Source organism: Alligator sinensis, unplaced genomic scaffold (assembly GCF_000455745.1).
Source record: "Alligator sinensis unplaced genomic scaffold, ASM45574v1 scaffold442_1, whole genome shotgun sequence".
NCBI lineage: Eukaryota > Metazoa > Chordata > Crocodylia > Alligatoridae > Alligator > Alligator sinensis.
Genome location: NW_005841829.1, coordinates 2,841,076 through 2,853,242, shown reverse-complemented (window position 1 = coordinate 2,853,242; position 12,167 = coordinate 2,841,076). Strand labels below are relative to the sequence as shown.

Below are 12,167 nucleotides of genomic sequence, written 5' to 3'. Positions count from 1 at the left end.
TTCTCCAAAAGCTCTGAGACCAAGCTTGCAGCAAGCAGCCACAGCAACAGCAGCCTGGGAAAGGAAGGGGTATGGCCAGCTTCCTCCCAGAGGCTCCTTCCCCAGAAGCTCCTGAGAGTGAGTAGCCCTGAGATGCTTGCCAGGGCAGCTTTGTGTATAAATGGGGCTAGGACGGGGCAGCTTTTTATACTGCTGGGGACAGCACAGGTGCTGGCCCTGGGCTCTGGCTTCCCCTGGCTGCAGATCTGGGAGGAGCCAGGCAAGGTGCCCCAAGTGGCACAATTTGCTCCACAATGAAGTGCATATCCGAGCACGTGTGCCAAGGCAAAAAGCCCTGGCTCAAATTTGCACCGCTTCTATTTGAGCTGCTGCAAGTGAACATGCTTGCATGTGTGGATGCACTCTGTGAGAGTAATGTCTGAGACTGCTATTGCCAGCGTCTGAGACTACTATACACCAGCTTCTCCTTAATTAGCCTGATTCAGTCTTCTTGAGCTTTGCTGGCCAACAAATATTCTGAGAGATTAAAATGCATTTACTGGATTCTCGTCTGCTTCTGCATCATATTCTAGCTCCTCATTCTTGCTTTCAAAGGCTCACACAACTTGACTGCCATTAGAACTGGTTCAAGTTTTGATAGAACCATTTTCCATAGGACAGTATTTTGGAAATTCCAGAGAACTTTGCAAGTGAAAAGTTTCATGAAAAAATCATGTTGATTCTGGTAAAAGTTAATTTCAGAGGGGGAAATAAAAACAGGAAAAATTATTTCCTTTTGTTATTTTTAGAATGACATTTTGTATTGGAATAGTTTAATTGGCTGTTATTATACAACATAAAAATGAAATGTTTCAATTTTGTCAAAACAAAATGTTTTGATTAATGCAAAACATTTTTGGCTTTTTTTTGTATGGAGAATTTTGTGCAGACAGCCACAAAGTCTTATTTTTATAACCAGTGGCGATGTGTAGAGGGTGCACAGGGATGCACGTGCACCCCGTGAGAGTGGGGAGTATACTCCAGGGACCATGCTCCTTGTTTAGGTGATGGGCGGGGGGGGGCAGGTGGGAGAGCCAGCGCCCCCTCTGGGAGCACTGGCCGGGGAATGGAGTCGCCAGCAAAAGCGGCAATGCCACTTCCAGAAGTGGCCGTGGGACTTTCAGAAGCAACGTGGCTGCTTTTTGGTGAGTGAGATTGCCCACAGGGGGACCCCCCACCCTGGTCAACATGATCAGCTACCCCCACCCCTGGTCACTGACTGGTGTCGGGGGGGGGGGGGGGCATGTGCTCCCCTGACTCAAGAGGCACCAGTCACCCATGTTTATAAACTTCATCCTCCTTGTTCTACTCCCATTCCATCTCATATCCCCTATACACTTAGAACCAAAGTGGCAAAATACTTACTTCCTGGTGCAATGCTTGTTATTGTCATTAGTATGACTTCCCCTATGAGTAAGCATTTGCTAATGTGCAATTGGGCCCATAGGGTGGTTGTAGATGTGCTGGAGGCTGCTCTGACGAGCTGTAATTACAGCACATCAGAGTTTAATTGAGTCTGCTGGAGTGTGCTAATTAGTGTGCTCCAGCTAGCCTCCATATCTCATATATCATTGTCCCTGCACTTCAAAATGGTAGCAGAGGCTATTTAATGAAAGCTTGTTTGTTAAGCTTTAGTTAAAGCACCCCTGCTGCCATTTTGAAGCGCAGGGATGCTGATACACAAGATGCAACAGGCAATTTAATTAGACTGATTCTGAGAGCTTCTCTAAGTAAAGCCGTCCATCCCCCCCACCTCCCTCAGAGCATGTGTAAAAAACACCCATATATTGTAAACTCTTTAAAGAATTATCAGAGCCACAGCACTGCTACTCCTATGTAAATAACGATAATCCTTTTACATTCCATACAGTCTGCATCTGATTTACTCTTCCATTTTCCTGTTTGCTTCCAGTTCCATATGGAAGGAAATATTTCTTGTCGTTTGCAACGTTAGTGATTATGCAGCACTATATCATTGTTGATACTGTTACCTCAGCTTGCTAACATATAATAGCAACTGCAAAAAGAAGTAATTCCTTTACTAGTATAAATTATTTTTGATGTGTGCATTTATAAAAGAACTTCATCAGTCAAGCATATGGCAAAAGAACGGATTTTAGAGAACCTTCCTATTACTTCTGTTGTATTTTAAAATGTTTAGGAATTGTATTTTGAAGCTTATAGCAGAGAGATTATTGTGTAGTATCTCTTTAAAAAATATTAGCAAACAGTATTATAATATTTGGAAGATATTAGATTGGTTTCATCTTGATGCACATAGAATTCCGATTAAAATTAATATGAATCATTCTCTGCATTTTACTGGGCGTGTCTACATGTGTGCTTTAATGCATGGTAGCCTATTTTACTGTGCATTGAAGCAGTGCATTAAAAACTGTACTATTATGCTAATGTGCAGCAAAATAGGCTACTGTGCATTAAACATCACCTAAAAATCATGTGCTTGCATTACTGTACATTAGGAAAGCCTGATGTGCATTAATTTAGTACTTCAGGGTACCTATACATGATCAGGGAAGCTGCTCCAACACACTTGAATTCCATCCCATCGAAACAGACCTGGTTAATTGTGCTAATTAATCGAGTCTGCTGGAGCATGGCAATTACCATGCTCCGTCAGCCTCCTGTGTCTTGTTTATCAGTGTCCCCGCACTTCATAATGGTGGCAGGGGTGCTTTATCTATAGCTCATTTGAGATGTTCTAGGCCCTTTAATTAGAGCAGCTCTTGGAGATGCTCTAATTAAAGCACCACCCCACCCCAACTCCTGGAGCGTGTATATAAACACCCTCACATTGGAGATACTAAATTTAATGTGCATTAGGAAAAGCTCATTAATGCATGTGTAGACATGCCCACTGGAAAGAAAGGCTTAGTCCATTTTTGCATGCTTTGGGGATGGCGTTTTAGTCTAAAACTGCAATCAAGTTCCTTCTGGAGGGATGGGTGGAGTGGGAGCTGAGTTCATTTGTTTTGCTTTGAAGTTTAGTGAGTCTTTACTCACCTTCCAGACCTACGTTCTATTTCTTCTCTACGCCATCAAGAAAGATGCTCATTGTATACATTTTCTTTTTCTTTCCTCTTTTATTTGTTCATGTGCTAATGCTGTTAGGATCATACAGTCTTTCCCCCCCCTACTCTACACACAAACATATAGGTTGATCTTTCCAGGAAAAAGATCTCTTTGAAACCTCTTGTCCCACACCCTGTGTCAGCTGATGCAGTCTGTACAGAACAGTGTAGTGCTCTTCCCTCTGTCAGGGGCTGAATGTACTGCTTGTTCAGTGTTTCATGGCCCCACGCCAGAAGATGAACTTTACAATGTGGTCACGATTTTTAAAAAAGGGTCCCAAAGTACAAGAAAAACTTAGTCTTAAGATGGAGCTCAAGGAAAGGCTTCAATCAGTCTGTGGCTTTAAAAAGGAGCCCTTTGGTCCTGCCTTTTGGCAGGGGCCAATTTCTTGTTTTTATTTATGTTTTTTGAGGCATTGAGGGAGGTACTGGAAGTATGTGATATAGTTCGGGACATGAGGTTGAGTTTGGTCAGAGGCAGAGGAGTGGGAACAGATTGGATAAGGTGGGTTGCTTTTGATTTTTTTCCCTCTCAATGAGGGGCATTTATTTGTTTTAATATTATTTTAATATTTTATTTTGTTTCTATAATTCTTTTTCTCTTGTGTTGTAAGCCACTCTGAGTCTTTTTGGGAAGGATGGCATGTAAAGCTAATCAATCCATAAATACATTTATTAAAGGAATGTGATGTGGTTGCCTAAAATTATCCAGGAGGTCCCTTGCAGTCCTACATTCAAGTTAGTCTTCTGATCTCATATTTCTGTACCTAAGTGGTCTGATTTTTCAGGTTCCTAGCAGATACCTTTGAAGGCAATAGGAAGTCAATGGGGGAAGAAGTTGAGTGGACTAAGGAGGGGTTTTCCATTTGTATATTTGTTTGCAAGTTTTAATGTTGCTTAGGTGCTTAAGCTTTCAGGAATCTGGCCCAAATACAGAGATCATCCTAAATGACTCCAACTTGATATAGGCTGACATCATTTGCATGTCACATTGCAGCACAATTTAGATGTCTGTATTACCTCCTCATAATGGAAATGGATGTCCCTGCGCGATGGGTGTCCCTGAGTGTGCTGCCAAAATGCATGCCTCTGCCAGTCTACTTGCTTCACATACATCAAACCCAGAAAAGAGTGGTGAAGCTGCCCTGAGACCATTTTGCCACTGCTTCTAAACATGCCAGAAAGAGAGATCTGTAGACAGGACATGGCATATTTTCTCAGCAAAGCTTTCCTGTCTCACCCATGGGTTTGGCACAGCAGGAATGGATGGGCATGATGTTTCTTCTTGGTGTCTTTAAATAAATATTTTTGCATTCGCTAAAATTACTTATGTCTTGCCCCACAGTGCTTTGGGGGACAGCGAAGAGCTAACTATCTTCCTGAACAGCCAGATTGTAATATGCTTCCAAATGAAACTGAGATCAGGATGTCTGGGGGAGGAGGAAGGCAACTTTCTGGTTGGAAGGAAAGATTTGCAAAACTATGACAGAGCAATTTCATTCACTCTTGCACTGAGATTACACGTATTTGTTATTTCCCAACCATTCCTGGCCAGCTGAGTGAGCATTTAGCAGTTTAATATTTGTGTGTTATTAGGAATTCTGATGTAGAGTACTTTCTTGCTTTCTACAACTGCAGCAGCTGATAGTCTAAAGAGTCTGTCTTTATCAAAATATCTAAGCCTAAAAGGAACACAGTTCTTGAACTCTTGCTGAAATATGCTAGTTCTTGCTTGATGTATATTTTAATTTTAAAAAATCAATTTTAAAGTGACCAGAATAAGATAAATTAGAATAAGGATGGATACTGTAGATCAGGAATTGCCAAATTTATAACCACTTTCACCTTTTTCTCTTTGTTCCCTTTGTACATGAGGCATTTAGATTTAAACATATTTAAAATGGACCTGGATTTTCAGATACCATCTCTTTAGGTATAGAAGTAAGCTTACAAAGACTCACACAGCATGCTTAAATCATCTGCAATTTTTATAACTATTTTCAAATACATGTGGAAGTGCTAGACACCTCACAAAAGCATAGAGCTACTGATCTTAAAAAGGTGAAGGATTTCTGAGCTGTTTGGTCAAAAAGGGATCTGAGGGAAGGATCTGGAGCACTATATTTAGAGCCCATCCAGTATGATTATCTGATCCTGAGGTTTCTCTGTAATATCAATAGACTTGAAAATAAAATCATGCCAGGATTTCAGTGAAATACACGTCTCATCAGTCTAATCATGTTTCTTTTTTCTTCCATTTCCAGAATTTAATATAAGTTGCAGATATGCTGGGGTTTTCCATGTTGAGAAAAATCGTCGCTACAGTCTCATGAGAGAAGATGCAGTTGTACTCTGCAGAGCTCTCAATAGTACCTTGCCAACAATGGAACAAATGGAAAAAGCATACAAACTTGGGTTTGAAACATGCAGGTAAGGTGATTATTGGGCAGTAACATATATTCCATAGAATCACAGAAAATAGGGCTGGAAGAAACTGTGAGTCCATGTGTTTGCCTCAAAGAACAATCAAATATAACTAAGCCATTTCTGATAGATACCTGTCCAACTTTCTCTTAACAACCAATAGTGATGGAGATCCCACAGCCCCCCCCCTTGGTAATCTATTCTAGAATGTACCTAATTTTATAGACAGTAAGCTTTTTTCCTAATGTCTCAGCTAAGTCTCCTCCATTGCATTTTAATTCCCTTACTTTTTGTCCTAACCTCACTGGATATGGAGAGCACTTTATAACGTTCCTCTTTATAGTAAACGTACATCTTTGAAAACTTATCATGTGACCCCTCAATCTTCTCTAAGATAAGCAAAGCCAATTCTTTCCAACTTTTCTCACAGATCACATTTTCTAGACCTCGGATAATTTTTTGTCGATTTCTCGAACGCTTTGCAATTGTAGCATCGCTGTTGAAGTATGGTGCCTCCCAACTGGTCACAATGCTTCCAGTATGCTTCAGTTTGTAATCTACTATAAGTAGGGACCTACTAAAATCAAGCAGGAAGACAATCAATTTCATGGGCCAATCACAGGCTGACTGCCATTTTCACAGGCTTATTGCAGTGCTCTGATTGGCTGAGGGGCCCTGGTGGTCCCACCCTTCACCACTGATTGGTGCAGATGGATGCAAAAGGCAGACCTCTCAGCCAATCAGTGGTGGCGGGTGGGGAAAGACTACCATCTTGGCTATTCCACTTCACCTCAGCGGCTCCCCTCTTTCCCCCTTCCCCAGCAGACTAAGGGGCCAGGTCGCAGCAGCCGTGAAGACCATTAGCTCCCACTGGGTAGCCACCATTTTAGTTTTAGTAAGTTTTTTATTTTTATTTGTCATAGACACAGCCTAATTTCTCAGACAACACCCAATTTTGTGACTTCCACAAAATCTGCAAAATTGCGAACTGAGTAGGTCCCTAACTATAACCCCTCAGTTGTTCTCTTTATACATCCTTATGGTTTGAAAATGAGTAGGTATTACCCCATAGTTGTTATACAATGGGAACTACAGCTGCTTTTAAATAGGCATTAATTAGGTGGCCGTGTCACTTATGAGTGGCAAATCTTGAATGAAACCGTGTAATAAGTATACCTGAAAATAGGGAATCACCATGGGAAGGTATACTTATTATGGAATCGCAAACAATTGTTTTTTATCTCTACACAAATTAACATGTGGAGGAAAACAAAATCATTCCTGATAATATTTGCAGGTGTCACAAAGATTTCAATTTCTGTATATAATGAAGTAAACAGGTCGGTGATACAAAATGATCTGAATTGTTTGGTAAACTGGGCACATGCAAATGGTATTTGGCCATTTCAGCCTGACCAAATGTAGAAGCCCTGCATCTAAGAACAGAGAATGTAGGGCCCACTTAGAGCATGGGGAACTGTCCTGAAAAAAAGACTTAGTGAATAATCAGCTTAACGATAAACTTTCTGTGCAACACTGTGGACAGAAAAGGCTAGTGCAACAACCTTAGGACATATAACTGGAAAGTATTCAGAAAAGAGCCATGAAAATTATTTAGATTTGGAAGGTATGTCTTATATCAAAGACACAAGGAGCTCAATCTATTTAATTTATCAAAGAAAGAATATTAAGGGATGACTTGATCACAGTTTGTAAGTACTTTTACAGAGAATGATTATATGGGTTGTAGAAGACAATGATATAACAAACTCCAGATAAGGTGCAAATTTATATCATTGTTAGTAATAAGATGCTAGAACAACTTACACAGTAACTGTAGTGGATTCTTTATCACAGGGAGTTATTAAATTAAGATTGGATGTTTTTCTAATAGCTATGTGCTTGTCCAAGTAGGAATTAATTCAGTGAAATCTTGTGGCTTTTGCTATGCAGGAGCTCAGACCACATTGTGAAAACAGTCTCTTCTAAATCACATAGGTCATTCCAACAAGCAGGTGTAGAAAAGACTCAGAAGCAAAAAACAGAGAGGATTTATCAAACAATGTAGATTCATACATGTGTAATGGTTTTTAAAGCCAAATGGATCAAATAACTTGAATAGATTTTCATCCTTAGAAAGAGCTGGTAAGAAGTGAATAGCATTTTCAGGATTTGTTCAATAACTTATTACGGTAGAAAACCTCAATGGGCTTCTCTTCATCTCCTTGAAGTTTGCTGCCTGAACTTTTTGTTGGTACTGTACTGTAAAAACCTGAAGAAAAATGAAACCAAACAATACTGTTTAAAATGACTACATGTAATCTCAAGGGGAAATCACCTGCTCTCAGTTTGATTCAACCTAGTTTTATTTTTCTAAAGCCTCTAGCTCTTTTCCCCCTTTGTGTGAGAACTGAATGAAAGTGCTTTTAAATTAGTCATAGAGACAAAGATTATATTTATGAAGGGTAATTGGTATAATAAGTATAAAAAGCAACTTGTTAATTAACATTTGTGTGGTACTTTGAAAACATTTAGCTCTGACAGTGCACAAGTCAAGCACTGTTTTTACTGTTAGCCCACTTACAAGCAGGGGCTGTGATATAGGTGTATAGACGGTGGAAGGCCAGGGCTAAAGGGGCTCAGCCCCCCCTCCAAACAAGGGGCAGTGGCTAGGGCCACAAGTCAGCCTGGCTGGCTGTGGGCTCCAGGAGGGTGCAGCAGGGGTGGGGAGGGGTGCACATGCAGCCAGGATCGCAGCCCAGTGTGCAGATCACTGGCTGCCCAGCACAGCAGGCAGATACCACTCAGTTCTGTGAAAGAGAAGGGGGTGGCAGGGCAGATCAAGGCCTCCGGGGTGAGGGAGGGAGCGGGGCACAGGCAGGGCCAGAGGCTTGGGTGAATGGGGTCCCGGCCAGGCCAGACGGTGGGACACTTGGAGCCTGGGCGGCTCATCCAGGGGTGTGGGGGGACTCCTGATGCTGTGTGCATCCCGGCAGAGGCCTGGGGGGGTATGTGCCTCCTGATCTGTGTGTGGGGTGGAGGTGGCTGCTGCTGCAGGCTTTGCTTTGCTCCCCACTGCAACTGCCCCAGGAGTGGTGCGATGCTACGTGCCTGCCGCTGCCAGGCTGTGCTGCGCCCCCTGCCCGCCCCGTGGTGGGATGCACATGGCATCGTGCGAGTCTGGAGGCAGTGGTAGCTGCAGCAGGGCGCAAACCACAGTCTGCAGTGGGAGCCACCTCAATCCCACACACAGATCAGGGGACACGTGACCCTGGGGCCTCCACTGGGGTGTGCACATTGGTGGGAGCCACCCTGAACTGCTAGATGAGCCACCTGGGGTCCAGTCGTCCTAACACCCAGCCCCACAGACTTACCTGCTGGGGGGTGGAGCACACATGCATGCATGCACGCACACTCAGCCCCCCCCAAATAATTTTTTTCCCCTCCAACTATGCATAGGTGGCACAAGCAGCTTCTGTCTGTGGTATGCAAGGGGGCAAGCAGCACAGTGGCAGATAGAGCAGGAAGCAGAAAGCAGAGCAACAGATGGGGCTGGGGAAGTGGATTGGAGTGGCACTTGGCAGGGGTGCAGGACTCATTTGTGACATGCCTGCCAAAAAGGTTGGCCCCTACTGTTTTTAAGGTTTCCTGCAAATCCTAAGAACTGCTATGCCAGTGCTGTGTCTTGTGCCTGTTTACAGGTGTAAATCAAAGAAATACCCACACCATTTTGTCAGATAGTCCTGTGGAGAGAAAGGATAACCATATTATCAGAAAATATCAGGCAAAAATTGTTGATAGCAAGCGTTACAAGTGAAGTGGGAGCATCATTTAAAACCCTGCCAAATGAAGGACTAGAGAGACAATCTTCCACGTACAGGGAAAAGCACTGAATGCTCTGAGAGGTGACTTCTGTCTGCTATTTGAGTCTGAGCTGTGTGTACTCTGGATAGGTAAGATGAGAAGATGGGAAAGAAAGTGTAAAAGGAATAGGAAGAACTGGTTTTCACAGTAGAGGGCTGTGACCTTGCTTTTACATGGGGACAGCCTAAGGTACGTAACTCAGGGTTGGGGGAGGGGCTGGCAGGACTGGGGGAAGCTGGTGCCTGCGCAGGAGGAGTTGGCAGATCCAGGGGAAGCTGGCGAGTCTGGGGGGCTTGCTGGGTCCACAGAAGGGCATTGCCTGGTCCAGGGGGAAGGAAGTCAGGGAGCTGAAAACAGCCGAGTCAAGGTCTGGGAGGCAGGGTATGAACAGAACAGTCCTGGGGCTGGGACAAGTGGCTGGGCTCTCCCAGCCCCAGTACTGAGCTGTGAACGTGTGCAGACATGCAGGAGGCTGGGTGGTTAATCCTTTGTAGCTCAGGTTAACTCTGTATCCTAATTCCTAATAACTGAGCACACCACATTTTGGGTGATATAAGCCCTGTGAACACCTGCATGCCTAGGCATTTAGATCAACTTAACTCTGGTTACATTGATCTAAAACTAATGCTTCTAACACACCAATAGCATAGACAACCATATATCTGTAGGCATTTTAAGAAGGGTGGGGGAGTTGCTGATCAGGATGCTACTATGCTGAAACTGTTTCATCTGCATGACCCTGCAACAATATAAGTGAACTGAGTCACCCCAATTTTGACAGCAGATGTAGCAGAGTTAAAGAGTGGTTTTGGTACACTTGTATTGCTACAAACTCATGCAGACATACCAGTCGGTATCAGTAACTTTTGATAGCAATATAGTTATGTCCATCTATACCCCAGGTGTTAGGTTAAAGTATCTAATAAAAGTATGTTTTATGAACAGTAGAGATTTAGGATTATAAATATCAACCATGCACTTTCATCTAGTTAGATGTGTATGACAGATGCCAACTGAAAAAAAGCTCAGAGAACCATGGCTGGGATTGTGCTGGATTGTGCCCCCATTACCTCTGAGAAGTAGCAGCTCTTGAACACGCATACATGCACACGCACGCGCGCGCACACATACACACACACACACACACACACAACACCAAAAACCAACCAAAAAAGCATTGGGCTTGCTAACATTTTTTCACCTTACCAACTAAATAGATTTTAGGGAAACTAATAAATTCATAGAATTTCGGATTTTTTATATTGAATTGCAAATAGGAATGACTTGTTGCACAGTTGAATTAACCCTAAAATCGATTGAAATGGACAATTGGTAGCATTGTAGCATTGTTTCTATGAAGGAGATAGTATTTCTAGCTAATATCCTATAGGTGTTACATTTTATCATTTTACCATGCTTTGTACTTTAGAAAGACTAGCATATTTTTCACTGTTGCTTCACATCTTTAATTCTGTTTGATCTTCACCGTTTTGTTGGTTTTGTGGTATGCAGTTTCAGTGCAAAATGGCAGTGAGCCGTCTGTTACACTGGAAGTAATAAAATGTCACCCACTGTAAGAAAATCAGTGATCTATTCCTTCGTGCTGCACCTAAACATCTCTTTGAACAAAGAGTGTGTTAATTTTTTCTCCTTCGTTTTCACTGCAGCCTGATGGGCCCACTCATTTTGGGTACTAGTGTTGAAGTTTACATGCAAAATGGCATTGGGCATAGATGGTTGCTGGTAGTTAATGATGCTGTGAAAAAGGAGCCAGTTCCATGACAAGAATTAAGATTATTATTATTCTATGGTGCAATGCAATTCTTATTCTGTATGCAGTGCTGTAGCTTAGTTGCAGGTGACCTATCTGAGATCCTTAAGCAACATATCTTCCATATGTTGTAATATATGCTATTTTTCACTCTGTTCTCCACAGGTACGGTTTCATAGAAGACAAAATTGTACTTCCACGGATCAACCCCTATCATCTTTGTGCAGCAAACTATACAGGGATTTATGTACTTTCATCAAATACAACACAGCCCTATGATACTTACTGTTACAATGCATCAGGTAGGTATTTATTTTAGTGTATATTTGAGAACAAATCTATCGGGAATAATGCAATATTTCACTCAGGTTACTGAAAACTAGATTTTGTGTTGAATTACATCTGTTTTGTTGTTTCCTTGTTAAATTGGAGGATCCAGTACATTTTGTCAGTCAGTAGAATGGTGACTGCTGATACCAGCACTGAATTTTTCTAGTCATATTTTGAACTAAACAATTTTTTGCAGTCATGCTTAATGTGTGGTTGTAGGCCTCAGAGCCTTGTGCAAGTGAAATGCAGTACTATGGATATAAAGGGCCATGTGTAGGAGAAACAAGAGGCATATGTGCATGAAACTTTAAAGCGGGCTAAATGCTTTTGCACCACTTTAATGGAGTCAGTGTTTGTATGCCTCGGTGGCGTACTGCGCATTTATTCCAGCCACAGAAGGGAATTCAGTGGCGTAAATGACTTGGGGCGCAGCAAACTAAAACTCCTTCGAGGGACTTTAGTTTGCTGCCCCTACAGCCACGGAGCAAAACACCAGGCTCTGTGCAGCTCCATGGCTCTGCAGGAAGCCCTGCAGGCAGCCTGGCAGCAGCCCGAGAACGCAGGCTCCGCCCAAGAAAAGTGCAAGCCATGCCTGGAGGCTGCTGCAGCCATAGCTTGCCTGTTCTGAAAGTGGCAGGGGGAACCAA

At 42.6% G+C, this 12,167-nt stretch overlaps 1 protein-coding gene across 10 annotated transcripts in view; it reads left to right on the top strand.

Moving 5' to 3' along the window:
- CD44 (CD44 molecule (Indian blood group)) overlaps positions 1 to 12,167 on the top strand; it is a 92,299-nt gene that overhangs the window by 35,541 nt on the left and 44,591 nt on the right. For all 10 annotated transcript variants that reach the window (XM_006014653.2, XM_014516891.2, XM_025209783.1 and 7 more), the window contains exons 2-3: positions 5,396 to 5,561; positions 11,356 to 11,492. In XM_006014653.2, the coding sequence (XP_006014715.1) occupies positions 5,396 to 5,561; positions 11,356 to 11,492 (303 nt within the window). The remainder of the gene's footprint in view (positions 1 to 5,395; positions 5,562 to 11,355; positions 11,493 to 12,167) is intronic.